The 20,074-nt window shown below is 39.6% G+C and overlaps 1 protein-coding gene across 5 annotated transcripts in view; it reads left to right on the top strand.

Moving 5' to 3' along the window:
- NPR3 (natriuretic peptide receptor 3) overlaps positions 1-20,074 on the top strand; it is a 92,094-nt gene that overhangs the window by 47,006 nt on the left and 25,014 nt on the right. For 3 of the 5 annotated variants that reach the window (XR_009276081.1, XM_058826360.1, XM_058826358.1), the window contains exon 8: positions 540-614. Coding sequence is in view for 4 of the 5 variants with exons in the window: in XM_058826360.1 (XP_058682343.1) it covers positions 540-614 (75 nt within the window). In the remaining variant the exon portion in view is untranslated. Of the gene's footprint in view, positions 1-539; positions 615-12,882; positions 12,899-13,248; positions 13,268-20,074 lie in introns of those variants that run through there. The other 2 variants (XM_058826363.1, XM_058826364.1) reach the window with 2 other exon arrangements.

Below are 20,074 nucleotides of genomic sequence, written 5' to 3' on the forward strand. Positions count from 1 at the left end.
CAGGCATGAGAGATCAGTGACTGAATTTATGTTCAGTACATGACCCTCAGGCCAACATGTCACCACCTTCACAGAGACAAGACTGTCTCCCACTGTCACTAGATTGATTTATTTTTTTTTAATGGCTTATCCTTCAAAATAAATGCTTTAAATGGGTGTGATGAACTGTGTAGAGATAAACATACATCAACATTTATGAAACTGTTCATCCAAATGTGTCAGGGATCCCTTTGTTAGAGAGCATCAGCCAGTCTGACAGGTAAAAATGTCATTTGGTGAAATTACTTAAGGCACTTGATCCTCAGTGGTAGAAACTTTTGGATATCATTTTAGATATCCTGAAACCTATCTGGACACATTTTTGTGGCTTCCTTAGGAAACTATTTCTTGAGGAACATTCATCACATTTCTGAAAAATTGTGGTGGCATTTGAGCCAAATCTTGGTCTTGAACCTCAGCCAATGTTTTCTTGAGTTGAAAGAGCACTGCCAATAAAAAGTAATTGTACAACTGACAGAACCTCTTTTCTTTCCTCCTAGGAATAACCATAATTTGCAATCTCTAAAGCCTGTACGAGCCAAAAAGAGTCTCCCTGTGTACATATGCTACTCTTGGTAAGCCTTTCTGTGTCATTTGAGGATTGGTTTGATGGTCTTTAGTCCTCAGAAAAAAACTAATCATATTCCCCTTTCCCCAGTTAATTGTTCTGGCAAGTCTGGCAGTTTATTATCAGTGTCAATTACTTCTTGACACTGCCATTTAATTTAGGTTTTTAATACCTGTGTATGTAGTTCAAAAATAAGATGATGGCAAAAATTGTAACTGTGTATTTTTAGTTGTCCAGGGCAGAAGACATAGGAAGCACATGTCTATGTAAGCTCTGGTTTTCTCCTACCTGTATTTTTGTGATATGAAAGCAGTCCAGGTGCCAGCTGCTCGCTACATGAGCACCTCTGTAGGCCAACAACCACTGCTGTGCTGTCTGTAAGCCAGCAAGCTTCCCCTTTTGGTGTCTAGCAGGCTAAAAGCACACTTAAAACTACATAAAGCACGTAAGAGAAGGGGTGCTTGTGCCTCTTCCTCCTGTCTTGCCTGGTGTTAGAGCAGTAGTGGTGTGACTGGAAGAAACTCAGCATCCTGCATTTGGATGAGGTGTAGAACTGCAGTCATTCTGCCTCCTCAGAGAAAAAAACATGCTATTTGTAGAACAGTGTGTACTCAATCTACTGTTGCATAAAAAATGAGAATGCCTCAGGTAAAGGCATTTAAAAATAATTTCCTCATAATCTGAATGCCTAGATCACCAGACGACAGCAAATATTTCTCACCTTTTTTTTCTCTTTCTGCAGCAGAACAATTTTTTGTCATTATTTAACCTTCAAGGGGGAAGAGTGAGAAGACAGGCTTCACTGTAGCACAGGGGCATTTTGACAGAAACATTGATTTAAATCCCTCTTAAACCCGTACAGAAGAAAGGTATGATCTGGCACTTGCTACAGCCCTGGTAACTAATATTTATTAAAAAGACAGTGTTAGGAGCAGTCCCTCTGACTGTGACTTAATGTGTCCTGGCCAAGTTAGATGCCTGAATCAAGGACTGGAATAATGTCTCTGACATCTGAAGAGGGGGCAGCCTGCTCCCATAATGAAGAATTTCAGATAGTGAGAAGGTCCTGGCAGCACTGTCTGTCCCTGGCCTTGCACACATGTATAAACATGTGTATAAACATGTATAAAATACATGTATAAACATGTATAATCCCTGCTAAACAGGATTGCCAGTAACCATTAAGTTGGACTTTTGCTTGGGCATTCTCAAAGCATGGAATACCCTGAAACTCCTCTGCAGTATTTGGCTGCATGTACAGGATGGAGGGTCCAGAGGAGGAATTCACAGACAATCCTGCTGTGCAAGATTTCCTCAGAACAAATGAAAGGATCCTGCTTGCTCCCGTTTGGTTACTGCAGAGTTTCATGAGAAATCAGCTGAAATAACAGCATAAGAAATACCTTCCTTACTTAAGAAAAAATACTTAAAGAAGTATCTCTTATGCTCAGACATCTAAGTGCAATAAAAACAGATTGATAAATCCCTCAATTTGGTGAAGGAGTACAAAAAGCACAGCAACAGCCTGATGAGTACAGGAAATTAAACTGGAGGACTTCGGCTACTGGGTAATGATGAGAAAAAGGCATATTGTAGATTGAGGAGGTGAGGGCTTTAGTCTGTTCTCAGGATAGATTTACCAGAGCATTTACCAGCAGGAACTGGCCAGTATCCAACCTTCTACCATTCTGGGGTAGAGAGAAATGTGACTTTCTACTGGGTCCTGGGCAGTTTCAGGGAAGAAATAACAGAGTCTGTCAGGAAGGCACCAAAAGGTTTAAAGAATGCACTTAATCTCTGGCTTTTTGCGTGCCTTTTTAAACAGAAATAAACGTCAGAACCACCTGGGATTCACCCAGCACCAGTTATAAATATGAATAATCGAGTAAAGACATCAAACAAAGGAAAATGCAGGCTATATATCAGGAAAAATTGCATAAGAGTGTGATCTATTAGCCCTCGTGCACTCCTCCCAAAGGGGGTGGAGGTAGAATTTCTGTTGCTCGAAGCAATGAAACCCCAGGCCCTGGGGAATGTGCTGCAGGAACAATCCCACACTGACTGGAGGGATGAGGTGATTTAATGGGTGGTCATTTCCACCTTCAAATCTCTTTTATGTACATGCCAAGGTGCCTTTAGTGACAAGCTGCAGTTCAACGCCAGAGCTGAAAGCAGCCTGGACACAGCTCGAGAGAGTGATTCAGAAGTAGTAGACAGGAAAGGAGGTATAGAAAGAGGGGTGGGGGTGTTAATTAACTGAGACAAGCCAAAGTGCATAAAAAATTTTCCAGTTCAGTTTGGGATGGGAACTGAGGCTGAAAGGAAGAAAGAGTGGTTAAGTGATCCCATCATTCCTTAAATATTTATGGACACATGTCACATGTCAGTGGCAAGTATGTTAAAGTCTTATTAATATTGCTTTCCTAAGTCAAGACCTGACAAATTAATATAGATATTAAGGGTTTCTGCCTTGGACACAGATACCACTTCTCTGTAACCCCTTACCTGGGTCTGACCAGGGGAAATTCTTTCTCTGCCTGAGCTGCAGCTGAAACAAAATTTTCCATCAGCACCAGCAGCAAACACTTAATTTCCTCCTCCCTACAGCTCCCCCTTCTCTGCCAAGGAAATAAAAATGAAAGAGAAATAACCTTTTCTAATCATGAATGTCTGCATAAGAGATTATGTTTTATTTAGCCCCTTTACATTGTCAGTTGTTTCTATAGTCACTCCTTTCATTACTTATTTTCACTGTGTTATTTTTTCCCTTTGTTTCCTCCATCACCCTCTCCAGTCCCTCTTCTCCACACCTATGTCCTTCCTTCTGCTTGCCAGTTTTCCTAAGTTGATTATTTCTCTTCCTTTAATTCCATTTTAAAAATTTTTGTTGACTTACTTTAAAGAGCCCGTCTGGACTGTACACTCCTGGAGGAAAAGTGCCAACCAAGCTGGAAGCCTGACACAATAAATCTCATTCCCAGGGGTCCTTCCACTGTGTCCCCCAGGCTGTGCTGAGGGGTGCTGCATCCTCCTCCTTTGTCATTGGCCTGCTCCCTTAACTGCAGCAGGGGCTGATGCTGAGGAGCTCTGATGGAGCTCTGATTTTATTTCTGGCCCACCACAGAAATAAAACTAGCTTCAAACAACTCCATTCCTCCAGAGGAAATTATCACCTGTCCATTCATGGATATCAGACAGTCTCATGATTTTTTTATTTCTCCTATAAAAAACCAGCACAATTTTCCTTAGGATATTTTTATTTTTAATTTATTTTTACTAATGTAAGTGGCTTTGCTCTGGTTTCTCAGACTGCAAGAATGACAAAAATCCAAATGCAATATAGGAGCCTTCAATCCCATACAGACCACCTGTTGGAAATAAAAGTTTGTTGTTTGTCAAACAAACATCATTAGGAGGCTGTGTCCTGCCAGAACACGATGTACCTAACTTGGCAGACTAATGTTAACAGGATAGTGCCATCACAGAGGGAGGAGGCAAAGACACACCCCTACACAGCCCATGGTGCCAGCACAATCCTTCCTATCCTTCAAGACCTATGAAATTTGGAGCTGACTTTGCTGTCTGTAGACCTACATCTCTCTGTGTCTGGGCAGCAAGGAGAGCTGGACTGCAGGAGAAGCTCTTCAGACCCTGGTAGTAACTTACCCAAGCCTTACCCAAGGCTTCACAAAGCTAGGAAAGTCCTATGGAAATATCAACCAGCACACACATTGTTCTTGACAATCAGCAGTGCTGCCTTTGCAGCAGCTTTGCATCCCAAAGGATGTTTTAATCTTCTGGCTGAATGCCAGCGTGGTTTGCCTTGTGGAATAAGTTTTTCAGATGAAACTCTGCATAACATGATCTGCACCGTGACAGATCAGGCATCTGATGCAGCCCTTGCATTTCTGTTGTTGATTTTGCTAAATATTGAAACTGACTATGGAGCAAATGCCACAATTTACTTGCATCAGAATAGAGTGGTTGAGTTAAAATGCTTCCAAATGTAGCAGCCAAGGCTTTGAAAAAGAACTGGTGGTTTTAAATCTCTCAGTTCAGAGGATGCCTAACTTAAGTTACTTTGATGTAACTTTACTTTGTCAAAGCCTGAGAAAATCACATCTACTTCAGATGATTCATGCAGACCAATGTATAAACAATGCATCAAAAATCACCTGATCACTTGGAAAACAGAAGTATTAAAAACAAAAAAGTCAGTTTTCAAACCTTCTTAAATCCCCAAATCCTTAGCTACTAATAAAAAATTATTATGGCCTTTTTTTGTAACAGGTTTCTTCTCAGTAGTAGTTTCACAAATGCACGTATGGGAATAAACACTGAAATAGCAAGAAAGGTGTATAGGAAAACTCAAAACATTGTAAAAGAAAGAAGAACCACCAGCCCTGTTGATGTAACAAACCCTGATTCATTGCTTGACTAACACCTGCCTTAGAAATGCAATCTGAAGCAGGGCTTTCAGTCAAAACCATCACCTTTCAGGTCTACAGCTCTGGTTATTTTAAATGCCCACATATTTACATTGCATTTACACTGCTCCATAGCTCTGTGTTTCATGTGTTGCTTAGGCTCCCTTAGGCTGCAAGGGTAACTGGATTACTTCATGATTTTCAAGAAGGTTAGAATCCAAGGTGGGAGGCAGGAAGTTGGGCAGTGTTGCAAAAAAATTGTTTCCTATTGTAGTTCCAGTTTAAAAATCAAGGGGGCCATGTTATACTACGCTGGTAGTTAAAAACTAATGTTTTTAACTGCAGCTTACTGAATGTAGACAAAATATATTGATGCATTCTCATGCACAGCAGATTGTCTTCTTCTGTCTGATTGTGCAACATAAATAATGGAAACACTACAAGCATTATGTACATAGTGGAAACAGACCTAGGTTGTGTAGCTATGTGGTTTTTTCAAAATATCAAGCCTAAATGCTTCATGTGCCATAGAAATCATTCCTCCTCCACATATATATAGATTTCTCTCCAATAGTTGGTGAGAAAACCAATAGTTGAGAAACAACAGTTTCTAAGGGAAATGAGGGCTCTTTTCGCTTCCCAGAACATTCTTCTTTGCACAATTCTCTTCAGAGTTCAAAGAGTTCAGAAAAGGAAAATGCAGCTTTTAAGAATAAAAAACAAGCTTTAGAAATTGTTCAAGGCATGATCTACCAAAATACATAAATTCTGATGCAATTATTTCTACTGTCCCACCCTTAAGATGTGTGCAAGATTTCTCACAAGTACTTGTATGTAAATTCAATCAAAGAAAAAAATACATTTAAGGATGAAAAACTTTTCAATGCGTATTTCAACTTATAAAACTTCTTGTTTTATTTTCTGTTTATTGCCAATCTTAGTCATGAATGATTTGGTGATCACATCTGAAAAGCTTTTTATGTGAGCTTGCCTGAAAAATGTGTATAGACTCAGTGAAAAAAGGGGACACTACTGAGCCCTGCTTATAATACTCTTTCCTTCAAAATCCTGGAAAAGCTATTACTTCTTGAATTTAAAAAAATAGATTTCTGACAGCCCATTAAAAAAAATATATTTCTAAAAGGTAAGCTAAATAAGTAATGTTACCTTCAATATTATTTGTGGAAAAAGAATTGAAGGTTCAAGCAAGTGTTTTGTAGCAAAGTTTTTCTGTAATTTAAGGGCATCATTATGCTTTCCCCTGTGCTTACCTGTTTTACTGAGCGAATGGGATTATGCACTCCAGTAGTTTGTCCATCAGTGGGAAGTTTTGAAAGAGTTGTTTGGATTCAACTGTTTGATAGAGAGGTGGATGAGTCTTAAAGATACTTGGGGTTCAGAGATTTCATGCAAATGCTAAGTATAGGGAGGTGATAAGAGTGAGAGGCAGAGAGAAACAGGTGAAGGTCTCTATTAATGGAAGGAATCGAAGCTGCATTCAGCATTTATTTTCTCTGTTGTCCTCGTGCTAGCCAGGCCAAATCCAAGCACTGAGCTAGTGGTCAAGCAACCACCCCAGGCTGATTTCACAATAATGTTTTGAATGGTAGTGTAAGTTGGGAGTCATTATTTTTCATTTGGCATTGAAATAAACAGAGGAAAAAGACAAGGAAAGGGAAGAATAAACATTTTTGCAAAACACATCTATGAATGCTGCAAACATTAAATCATTTCTACAAGCCTTTGCAAGTCAAAGGAAACAAGGAATAAACCTTCCTAAGTTTGTTAGATTGGGAACAACTACTCTTATTTTTCTTTTTCTACTACTATCTGGAGTTTTCCTTTTTCCTAGCTTTATCATTTTTACCTTACATTTAAGCCGCACATTAAAGTGTGATTTAGCACAAGAGACATGGAAAGTTGTCAGCCTCCAAACATCATCTACACTGCAAGGATCTGTGTATATTGGCAGGTTTGTAGCTCAGAATCAAGCTCCCTGGAGATTTGCTGCAAACTTGTAAACCCATAAGGAATTTTTCAGGCCAGTTCTAAACCTAATTCATTCACATATGAGACAGTTTCATTGTAAGATTCTCAACAGGGATTTTCAAATCATTGTTTTTCTTTGTCATTCTTGCAGTTTGAAACATGGAAAAAGATGTCAGATTAGATTTCTGAACCAGATCTGGATATCAAGGTGGAATTCTTTAATTTTTGGGGTTGTTATCTGGGATGCAGAAAAACAGACAGGACAAAAAATATTACAGCATTTGTTCTTGGCTTTTTACTTGGGTTTATTCCTAAGTGTGCTTCTTGCCCTCTAGGTCAAATGCCTGTATCGGCTGTGCAGCCAGACAAAACACTTCTAGCTGTAAAGGGCAAAAAAAGTGAATCAAGTAATCATCAGAAAAAGCACTTCATTTTATGTTTAGAAGTAGACTTCAGATAATCTGAAATATTTTGGTTCTTTTATTTGTTCTCTGCTGGGAAAACCTAGTTTCATTTAATTTTGGTCTGTATCTGTCTCTCTGTCTGCAGATACTTTCAGGTCACTTAATCACTAATGAAGAAAAAGCATGAACTGGGCTGTATATTACAAGATTATTTAATCTTTCATTAATCATTAAAATATTCTTGTTTTTCAGAGATCCTTTTAAAGAGGAAAAGAATCAGCTTCTTTTTTGACTAGAGGTTGTGCATGGAGCCCCAGAAGTATGAAAACTTAGCTCAGTAAATTACTTTACACTTTGTCCCAGGATTATAGCTTCTTTATATGCTTGGCTTGCTTGACTGAACCATTTATCTGTTCTTCACATCAGTGGCTTCCAGTCTTTCTCTCTTACTTTTTCATGTTTTTTTCTCTCTCTCCATCCTGTGGGACCTCTTCTTTGTACTATTAAAGCCATAGATACAAATTGTTTTTCTGAAAGACTCATCAAGTCTCGATTGATTCCTGAATACCAGGACTAAATTGCAAATTATGTCCCCCACCAGCAGGTTCCCTCAGCACAGAGATGGGGCTTGTATTCAGTGCAAAATGTATTTCATGGCAGAGAGAGGACACTTTGGAAAAGTTTAGGGACATGGTTAGTGTACAAGTTTGCTTTACTCCAGCAACTCCCTTGTGCTATTGCAACGAGAGAGCAAAACCCTGGAGCACACCTCTGTCCCTGCCCAAGGTGAGAGGAGATGGTGATTTACTGATGCAGCTGATCCTTTTGCTGCCCTGCAGAGCTCCAGCACACCTGGAGCTCTGTCTCACGGGGACCACGAGCAGCTGTGGAACCAGCCTCCGGAGTTCTGGCTGCCAGACAGTTCAAACAGCATCCTACAAAGCACATTTCTGATAAAGTATTTACATACTAGTTTAAAGTGTTTTCATGTAACCCATACTTCCTCCTATTCAGTTCTTGCTAATTTACCATGTCCACATCCATGGTGAGTAAGAGTGTCCAGAGACAGTGTGATTACATCTGTTTTATCAATATGCATCATTCTGTGGAAATGGGAGCAGCAATTAAAATTAAATTATGCTGTTTTTCCCCTTTGAAATCATTGATGAAAAAACAATCTACAAATATTATCTTAACCTTTTGCTAATATCGCTGTGAACCCTTGGTTTAAGGTCTCTTTATTTAACTGTTTAAAAGAGGAAATGATAACAAATGTTTCAAGGAACATTGTTCCCAAGACGTAGGAACTCTGTCTCCAAGCAAAATACTTCACCACTTCTTGTTTACAAGAGGTATTTTCTGATCTTCTTTTCTGGTCTGAAAACTTTCAAAACCTATGTTAAAGGAAAGGAGAAGCAGAGAAACACCTCTATGGAACTCACAAATAAAATCCTTCATTTGCACTGTAGCTGGGCTGATACAGCAATGCAAGACAAGATCTGAAAAGTACCCAGCAGGGAATTTTCTCATAGGACTACACTCTGAAGTACATAAGCACAAGAGAAGTTAGTAACACCTAGCCAAGTTAAATTGCAGTTAAGTTAGAACCTTCTCTTCTTGAGAAATACTAGCTGATGTTTCTCATAGAGATTTTTGAAATTCAGCTGAAATAAGTAATTTAATGGTGCAAAATGTTTGAGATAGCTAACATTTAGTTAACTAAATTAACTCTTTCAATTAGGGGGGGAAACCCCTACACATATTATGAGCTGATTTTTACATTGTGCTGGACGTTATTTTTATCCACATTCTCCTCCATGATATTGATGGAGCTGAATGGGAGTAATATGGCATGGGAGAGGAATCATCACTTTAATTTGATTTACTCATCAAAGAACCTGCAGATTTGAGAGATTTTGATCACCAAGGTGTAGAAATAGTACTGCAGTCACAGGAGAAGCCAGTGCCCCATGGGTTTTCCTGTCCTCAGGAGCAGACGCTTAAAGAACTCAGCACTTTGAGAAGGGATAGAGCTTTTGAAACCTCTGAGTATTACCAGTTGAAACAACTTTCAGGATTTATGTTACTGATGTGGAGAACATAACCTGGCCTGCAAAATTCAGTTACTTCCTCAGTTTTCTGCAGCTGTTCTGGACAGTTGCTGAATCTGGTCTCTTATGGGATTTCTCTGTTGAACACTTTCTGACCATCGGACAAAAAGACCCCTGTTATGTTGTTTTCTTCTTTGCAATGGTAAGATAATTCACTCTAGCAGCTAGTTTGAGGAAATCTTGAGATGGAGACAGGAGGAAAACTTTTAAAGAGGGTGATATTTAGCATTTTTAAAGGTAAAGAAAACATTCCAGCCAAACTTCTGACCGCTCATAGTCAGCATTAAAGACAAAACTAAGGACCATAAATTTATTTGGGGTTTCCATTTTTCTCTTTTAAAAGACTGTAGAGTAATTAAGTGAAGATGATAAGGTCATTCCATTGACTTGAAACAAGGTTTCATTTTTAACCCTGGATGTGGATATTGGATTAATATAGAAGCTCTATTGCTGTAGCTGGAAAAAGAAACTAGGGAGGCTGATTCTTCCTGTTGAGGAACATTATGACTATTTTGAGAGTGAGAAATGTATTCATTACTCAAGAGAAATGCATAATAAATGCATAATAACAATAACAATGAGAAAGAACTCAGATTTTCTAAGGGATCTTTAATTTTGTTGCATTTACCCTGTCTTCTGCTGTGGTTGAATGGTTTAAAGAAAGCTGAGAAAAGTCTCATCATGTAAAGCTTTCCCAGAGGAGGAATTTTTCCTAGTCTGTATAAGTTAGTGATAATTTTTTGTCCTGAAGCAAAGGATTCATACATTAACATAAGCTACATTTCATATTTTAATTCATGCAGTTATCTGTCTGTGAAAAGACAGCATTTTCTATGATGGTTTTCCAGAATATTTCTGTCAGATATTCCTGTGCCTTGGGTATTTCTGAAAAGCAAATTAAACCCCATTATATAGTGAGTCTGTGAAAATTGGATGTGGCACAATTAAAAAATAGGCTCTCTGGACATTTTTTTAATGCTAAAACACCACAGTGGGTCTAGGTGAAAGTTGCATGGTTCAGTGCACACTAACATGAAGAGTATCTTAAAGAAAATTGCAGGCTGTACAAACCTTTTACAGCTTTCCTGAGAAAGGCACTTCAGCACTGCAACAACCACAGCAAGAAGCCACAACGGTACCTCTGTCCCAGGGCAGGTCTTCAGCCAGATTTGGAGCTTTCACAATAGTACTTGGACAGAAGGAAATTCATCTTGATTTTTGCCAGTGTCTTGTGTTGTAAAAAAAAAATCTGTCTAGCCATTCCAGGAGGAATTTTGGAGGTGATTATTTCTCACATAATTTTACAGTTTTTAAATACTTTTCACTTTCGTACAAGCAGAAGAAAAATTATAGTCAGGACAGCAAGCCATGCAACAGAAAGCTGACCCTGATGGTGCTTCCCTTGATCGAGCTGAAGTGCAAATAATTTCTCATAGAAATTATTTCCTGTCTGCTGGATGTATTCCCACAGCACTAATAGAGAGCTGGTATATTGCTGTAATTGAAAAAGCTTATGTTGTCTAGAAGGCTAGCTTTGTATAAATGCAACACAGAATATTTGCTATGAGATAGCAGAAAATACAGACGTTAATCCAAACATGTCTGTGTTGCTTTCAGCTAAAAAAATAATAAAAATAGTTCCATAGATGGAGAAACTAACACATGCTGGTTGCCCTGTGCATTATGCTACACTAGCCTTTTAATAACCCTCACTTCCTGACCCTTTCACAAAATCACTCTTTGCTCTCTCATATTTACCTTAAAGCATTTTGTCATTCATTCTAATCTCACCTCATTTATTTTACTCAGTATTTCCCCTCTTTCTCATCTTCTCCAGTTCCTACTTACGTGGAGTTCAATGCTAGTTTAATTCCACATATAAATGCCCAAGTGTATGTCATATGCATGAGCAACATATGAGTTGCTTTCATATTTAGTGGAACTATACACAAACCATCCAGGTGCAAGTTATGCTTCACAGACTTCAATGTATCAATTTATCAGACCTGCTGTGTATTCATCCATGAACACTTAAAATGCATCTATAGCAATTAGGCTACCTATCTGTCTGCAGGCATACTGATCTAAATTGACCCTAAACCAAATTATTAAAAAAAAATCCATTCATCTCATGCAGGGATTTACAGAGTACTGATGAAAAGCTATTACCCCATTGTGGACCAAAAACTCCCTGTCTCAGGAAATGCAAACCTGACAACACATTTGCATATTTGCAAGCATCCTTTTTCATTAAAAATCTGAAGAGAAAATTGAAGGGATTTATGCTTTATCAAAAGGGGACTTCTGCAAAGTGTCTGTGCTCAAGAAAATCATCAAGCCACCACTTTTGCATATTCCTGAGGTTGCTGAGAATAGTAAAAGGCTTATTCTGTTCTTCCCTCTGATTTTGGTGCTGAATAACCCATTTCTGAGAGCTGGAAGGCCGTAGTCCCTGAATTTGGACACTGCTATTAGTACAGCAGCCACAGGCTTCCCCGTGCCTGAGCACAACCTTTCACTGAGTTCCATTTCATGGGCAATCTGACTTAGAGTCCATGTATTCACAGATGCACAATGGTGGAAGCAGACAGACACAGGCCTTGAAAAAGATCCAAATCTATTAATCTTTGTTTCTGGTAGCACAAGTGATCTCCGAACCCAGACACACAATAAGCCATCTGTATATATTTGCCTGTTTCAGTTTCCTCATGCTTAAGCATTCTTTTGGGTTAAGTTACTCCTCTAAGGAGTTCAGCATTTTCTTCTTCCTATTGTATTTTGACTTTTCCTTCAAAGCACAGACTTCAAACAAGCTCTGTCTTAAACTTTTCCAAAGTGCCCACTAGTGAAAAAGAGGGGATTCTAAAGACTCACTTTACCATGACAAGATAAATAACTTTGTTTAATCTCTCTGTCTTGAGGCTCTCAGATATGAAGAAATAGTTTGTCCTGAGCAACAGTTCTCTGCAATGCTATTTGAATGCACAATCATCTAAAACTTTAATAATTATCAGTATCTTCTATTATTATCCCTGTAATGTGTGCAAAATTCTTTTTTGGAATTACTGCTGAGGTTTAACCTAGTAGGAAGACAAAGGACAGCAGCAAAAGAAGTCAAGCTCTGCCTCTAAAATAGATGTTGCAAGCTGACCAAGTCATGTGCATATGAAAATCTCATTTCACATGGACATTTTCAGTGACCTTTCTTGCTACCCTGTTGCAGGAGTGATATTCTGCAATAACTGTGTCCACATGGCCAGCTGTTTCTTACTTAATTTCTGTAACAATGGCATAAAGACAGCAGGGGCCTATTCTGGGCAGGAATCCTGTACTATTTTTTCCAGATGGTGAGCTAGCTGTTTGTGTTCTGGATCCTCTCTTGCAACATGTTGTGACTGCACTGCAGAGCCAGCTGGAATCAGCCAGAACTGCAGGACTTGTGGTCAAACTACTCATTTGCACTGATTCATCTTCTTTTGATGAACTAAAGCATTTTCAAGTTTCCATCCTGGAACTCTTCATTCTGACATGAATCTAAGAGTCTCTCAAAAGAGTTCAGATCTCCATACTGGGTGGGCTTGTGTGTGGAAAACACACAGGATTCTGACAGGTCATTTAGCAGCTCAAATAAGGTGACAGCACAAGGAGGAAGATGGGAGTATTAAGCAGGAATAAACAGTTTCTGAAATAAATTTATTTTCTGAGCACAGGTAAAAGATTAACATGCTGAGGAACTGCACTGTCCTGCAGATGTGTAATGCTTAGTGGGGACAATAACAGTGCAGGAACTGTGATGCTTTCTGTTCCTGGGAATTCTGCCATGCCAATCTTGCAGAAATTACAACAGCACAGCAGCATGGACCATAAAACATAAAAGGTATGGGAGAGTCCTAGTGGTATTACTGCTTGTTCCCATGTGATTTTAATGCCTTAGTAGTACCCATGTGCCTGTACTTTGGCTGCTGCACCAAGATGAAACATTCTAAAGAGATGTGGTTAAACAGAAGTTTCTCTTTAGGTTTCGGTGGCCTGCTTGCTCAGTACGGTGGCTTCTCCCAACACCACAGTCACAGACCCATGTATCCATTGAACAGAAAAGAGATATTGCTCCAAAACCCACAGGGATTCATTGATGGCATTTAAATTGTTGCTACTGTTTTAGAAAAAAAAAAGAAAAAAAGACCTACCGTTCCCCTTACTCTTAAGCAAGAGTCCTGCACAGAAAGATATATTGGTTTTTCCTGGGAAACTACAGATTGACAGTGGAGGCAGTGTATTTAAGAGTTGGAGCAGGAAATGAGAGTGCTTAAGTGGCTGATGGTGAACACTACCTCCCTTGTAAGTGCCTGCTTGTTTGCTCCAAATTGTTGAGAAGAAAGGAGACTGTTTCATGGAGTCAAAGAACAAGAGGTGTTCCCAGATGGCAACTGGCAATGACAACAAATTCAGAGAGCATTTGGGCTCCTACAATGAACATCAAAATAAGGTTTCTTTATTCATCATATGCATCATATGGGAATTATGGTTTTATGGAAAATAGAATGACTTTTCACAGAACAGCATAGGTAAATATATTGCTTTGGCAGTGGGGACAAATGTACTTTACTTTGCTGACGTGTGTGAGGATCAATGGTTCTATCAGCCACTCACTGTGCATTCAGCCACAGGTGCTTTGTCTTACAAGAATCAAATCAGATATAACCATGTTCTTATGAATCAAACATTGCATCAGTGACATATAAACTCTATAACCACTGAAAAAGAGAGAAGAATGAGTGAGGACTGAGGAGTGTCCAATTTTCTACCAGCTTCTTGATGAGTTCAGCAACATACTGAAAATTTAATATTCAAGCAGGTCATGTACCAGAAGCTCTGTCTGCCATTAAGGGAGCTGGAGGTACACAGAGGAAGGTGCTGCATAGAAAATCTCCCCTCTGAGCTGGCAGCATTCTCAACAACTTATGTTTATGACTGGATCATTTCATTGCCTGAGACTGCTGTGGTCTCTGAGAAACCAGCAGTAATAAGTGCAAATCATTGTGCAAAATCATTTGCCTCTTCATCAGCTTCAAGAGCTTCCTCTGGTTGCCTCTACCCTGTGGGCACTATTATAGTGCAGATAAATGCTCTCTCATATAAGAGTTCTGCTGCCCAAAGCTGTCACATAGATTCTTAACTTTCTTTCTTTCCTTCTGAATAGGATATAATCTGTTTTCACTTTCTTCTGCTATTTTGATACATTTCTGGCCTGTCTTCTTTTTTCCATCTCACTAGGCCAGTAGTTAGCAGATAATAAAAAAGCTCACCTTGGGTATCTTGGCATTTCATTTATATTGGTTGTAGAAAATGGTTAAAAGAAAGTAAGGCCCTGTCTCTGGGGGTTAAAATTTCCCTGCTTTTCTCCAGGCCAAATTATTAATCTTCCACATACTGTTACTGGTTGTGTGAAGTAATGATCTGGACCAATGGGCAACAGCATCTGGCTTTACAGATACGTGAAGTGGGACACATTTAGCATTCAAACCATGAAGCAGCTTTGAGTGTGAGGCAAGGGGAGAGTGGACTGTGTGGGGACAAGTCTGTAATTACATCTGCAGGTCTGCAGGCAGCCTTTACAGTTTTGGGTACTAATATTTGGATTTAATGTTATTAGAAGAGACTCTTCACAATACAAGAAAGATTGAAGAAATGTGCAAGAATAATGAACCAAGTAAACTATTCCAAAATCATGCTGGAAGGGAAAAGTTTGTTTATGTGTCCTTGCTGTACAGTTCTGCCATGCTGTCTGTCTTGTGCACCAAAGGACAGCATTACTGTGGTTCTTTAGAAGGCTAACAATACATTCACCCTCCTCAGATTTCTACACAGATGTCCTAAACATTTGGGGGAATCACTGTGTCGAGAAGTCCTGGCTTTCAAGAGGAGCTGCTTATCATTGATAACTTGCCATATCTTGTTAGTCTCCTTATCATTGTCCTCCACAATCCTGGATGATGCAACAGCCATGCACAAAAGAGTAGAAGAATAATTGGAATGCACAGAGCACCAACCAGGAAGACAGCAGAGAATGGAAAAGCTCTGGAAGACAGATACACACATGCAAAGATTAGCCAGCAAATAATAATCAGCAAAACACAAGGAACTGGAACATTTATCACTGTCGTCAGAAAAGATCCTACCAACTGGCAAGTAAATTCTCAAAGAAAAGCTGCAGAAAGAATAAATGTGGCAAATAATCTGATGCAGGCATGCCCATGGATCCTGATGGAAATTTTCTTCTGCCAAAAGGTTAACCAGGCAAAAGTTTCTCTTAGCATTTAATATGAAGTTACTTGTCCAATTTATGTGTTTAAACTCTGCATGAACTGGAGCTCAGGTTCATAGGCTTTTAAAAATTAATGCAATTATGCTCATCAATCAGGTGTGAAAAATTTAATTCTAGATATTTGCATATAGCCCTATGTAAGTAATTGATTTTTCAGTTGGCTAGGCCAAGTTTTCTGTTCTATTTCACTTGAGCGCCCAGAGGAGATACAGGCTCCTCATCAACATGGAAAGATGAAATATTTCCTAGTCTTTGTACTTCAAAGACTCCTATAAATAACACAGACTACGTCTTGATACAGTTATAGTAGGAGGTAAGGTTTAGTTTGTCATCTAAGAATCTGTTTCTCCCTATTTTTAAATTTATAAATATGCTTTTAATTTTTGAAAGGTGTTGTGTTGTTGATGTTCAATTTGAGTTATCTGTGGAGAGATGTGACAGACAGTAAATGTGAATGGTCCTAGCTTTGGTATGTCCACATAAGGTCCATTTTTAAAGAAAATTTTTCAAGAAACAGTTCATTCATGTTTAGGTTAATATTTCCACATCATTGTCTTCAAGAGCAAAAACAACTACAGAGATAAAATTAATTAGACCAACTCATACACAGATTCCACATCACTGATGCCTCTTGCAATAATAACCCACAACCTCTGTTATGGAGATTTGTTACATAATGAAAGTGTGACAAGGCCCCAGAAATCACACTTATATTTTTATTAAAACAGCACTGCCCAGGCTGGCAAATGTAAACATCCAGATGTGCATCAGGAAAGAAAGTGAAAAAGCATGCACTGTTAATCTTTAGCTATGAGGAAAACATTTTCATGCATAAGGTGGCAACAATTTCCGAATATGATCTCAATATCAAGGTCATGCTGGCTTTTGAGAAAAGGATTATGTTCAACTTCAGAGTAAGTAGACCTTGTTGTTTCGGTAAAAGATTTCACATGACCATTTCTTCCATTTTCATTTTGTAGAGGCAAAATACAAAATACAAAGTACAAAATACAAAATAATACAAAGTACAAATTAGAAGTGTTTCACTGGAGAGTTTTGAATTGAGGCTTGTTGGTAGTTGACATGGGTGGAAATTTTGAAGCCTGGAATTTCCTTAAGAATCATGTTGAGCAGACTTTTGGGAGGAGCACCATGGGGATCCAGGGCTCATGCTGAATGTAAGGCAAAAGGGATTAAGTGCTTTCCAGTCTCAGCACTGTGCCTGTGACTCGGCTCAGCTGCAGTTTCTAGGGTATATCTGTGCATGGAGCTCACATACACATCAAAATCCTGTTGTATCTAGAGACTTTACCTGAGATTAAGTCAAATCCACACTTGCATGGCATTTAAATATAACAAAGTGTGAGCTGAATTGTAGACTCACAGATGTCAAGGAAAGGATTTCTGTGAGCCTCAACCATGACACCTGGATAACACAGGATAGGGAGGTTATGATCACCTGATTTATAGGAATATTAAAACAAAAGTACCACTGAGTTCAGTGAGCTGATATAATTCTAGCAACTACAATAAAAAGTTTATTGCTTTTTATTGCAAAATTTTCATGGAAAATACAGTCTTTGATGAAGAGAGATCTTTGATGAAGATAGTTTGCTGAATTTGGGCCAGGGACAGCATCATCTGGAGTTAATCAAGGCAGTGGATTGCTGGAGTGAACAAATGACCCTAACCCCACAGCTTATGTTTCCATACTGTAGGAACCTTTAAGCATCCCTGCTGCCAGAGGTGAGTGCCAGAGCTCATGGGACAGCAGCTGTGGCTGGGGGAACCACTGCACCTCCAAGCAGTGACTGCACTCTGTCTCTCCTCTTCATGTCAAGAGCCTCAAACCTCCTGCCTTCTTTCCTCTTCCACATTGTGGGCAGCTCAGTCCAAGTCAGGAACATGTCACTCACCCACTATGCAGAAAAAAAAGCTGCTAAGAAACCTCCGCTTAGCCCCAACTCAGGACTATTACTCTCGGATCCTTGAAATAAATAAATAAAGTATGCCTTTAGATTGCTAACAGGACTCCTGACCTTGTACTATTGATTAGTAATCCCAAACTAAAATCGATAGGAACCAATCGATAGGAAAAAATCCTTTAGGAAGTAATGCCAGGCAGTCAGACTTTCAATGTACTTGGAATTTTGCTCCATGTTGCCCTCAGGTGAAGCATGAAAGGACTAAGATTGCTCATGCCACCGACCAAAGGACCCAGAGGACCTGTTCCCTCATTTTTTCTGCATACAGTAAAGTAGAGATTTGTAATCCTGTATGTATGAGGCCTTTGAATTTATAGTGTGGTGAAAGCAAATTCAGACATTAATTTAAATACATGAAGATACAACTGTGCAACTTGGTGAGATATGTCCCCCATGGACAGATATCTACCTGTTGAAAGACAGGTGAAGCCTTGGATTTTTTGGTTGGCTTCACTCCACATTGGGGTTTTCTCCAAAGTGGCCTGTGGGTCTTGGTGCCTGCTATTTCCGTGTTTTCTTTTAAATGAGTATATGTTCTGTTGCACATAGCATAAAAGCCAAATTTTCACCCAAGGCATGTGTTTCTAGGCACAGTCTGGGGTTTGGAAATACTCTGGGCTACATGCTGGAAGTGAGGCTGTTCCATGGCATGCTGCCACATCTCTTTTGATTAGGAAGCTCACAGCTGGATAACTTCTGAAAACAGGAAGGTATGACAGCAAAACTTTATTTCGATTAAATAGATCCTATGTAAACACAGGAATTCCACTGTCATCCCTGCTCCTTATCCTCAGCAGGTTTTGCAAGGACAGGCTGGCTGGGTGACAGGTCTGGTGGCACTTTGCTGGCCACAGGTCACTGAAAGATTTCTGACCTAGCTCAGCTGGCAGCTAAAAGAAATTCTCAGAAAAGTCACAACATAGGCAGTGTCAGCAGAATTGACTATCCCTCTGTGGAACTAGTGATTTTTCTAAATTGTCATGGAGACCTAGAGGAAAGCTTTCAACACCTGAATCATCTTATACACAAAATGTAGACCTGTCCTCCCCTTACTGCCAGTGGTTTGGGAGAAGACAGAATGACTGCCCTGACTCCCACAGTGCGTGAGGAGAACAAGTGGAGTGAAGCACAGGAGAACAAGGGAGGAGACGGCAATCAGTGAGAGCTTGAAGTGTTATGGGAGTGGGACACTGAGGCTGGGCTGGCAGTGTGTGGAGGAAGGCCACCCCTTCAGGAGCTGTGTGGATGGCTGCTCAAGGCTAAATTTTAACCTTAGAGACCAGTGGACACCTTAGAAGTACCATCTCCCCTTAAACTCAGCTGAACAGCCCTAAAAGTAGATTAATTTAGTGTATCAACAGTGATTTTTTATGTGTGCTTCTGTTTGTTGAGGGCCTGGCTGAGATCAGTGAGCAGTGCCATTTTAAATGCTGACAGCTTCTGACTAGTGAAGCGTGATTCTTCTGAATTACTTTTGGTGTATTTCAAACATGATGAAAAAAAATCAAAGATGTCTTTGGAATTGAAAAGAGGTATGTTCCTTCCTAGTTTCTGGTGAAAGAAATCACTTGTCACAGATGTATTCCCTCTGTTCTCACTGGGCAGTGACAACTGTTTTGGTGAAGGAATTTGGAAAGCTGAGGACCCAGTGAGCTGCTGCAGGGAAGTCAGGTAAAGGGAGGTGGGATGTGGTTTGGAGACGACTGAAGGGAGCCATGGGAAGCTGCAAGTGGTAGTAGTGTTCCCACCAAACCCAAAGGGCATTAAGGGGAGGTGAGCTCAGCTCCTGACCTGCAGGCACTGAGGGGAAAAGGCACCACTTGCAGCTACCTTAGGCTGAGGGCAGGAGGTTGCAACAGGGCATGGAGGGAGAAGTTTATAGAGTACAGAGGGTGAAAGACACATCTTTCACACCATTTCTTTAAATGGTTTTTACCTATTGGATGGAAGGGATTTGTGCTTGCAAAACAGCATGCAAAGCAGTAGAGAACAACCAGATATCCTTCCCACATCATAGTGGTCCCCAGCCTATTTCAACTTTAGTCCTGTGCTCAGTAGCATCATGAACACCACAGTTAAACTCAAATTAACCTACCTACTACTAACTACCCAGTGCACATGTAAAAATCACTGATCCACATGTATTGACAGAAAACAATCAAAGGAAAAGATGCTGTGATTATTTGATGAAATACAGGAGGGGAAAAAATGCAATGGTAATGGTAT

The sequence above is a fragment of the Poecile atricapillus genome, chromosome Z, assembly GCF_030490865.1.
Source record: "Poecile atricapillus isolate bPoeAtr1 chromosome Z, bPoeAtr1.hap1, whole genome shotgun sequence".
NCBI lineage: Eukaryota > Metazoa > Chordata > Aves > Passeriformes > Paridae > Poecile > Poecile atricapillus.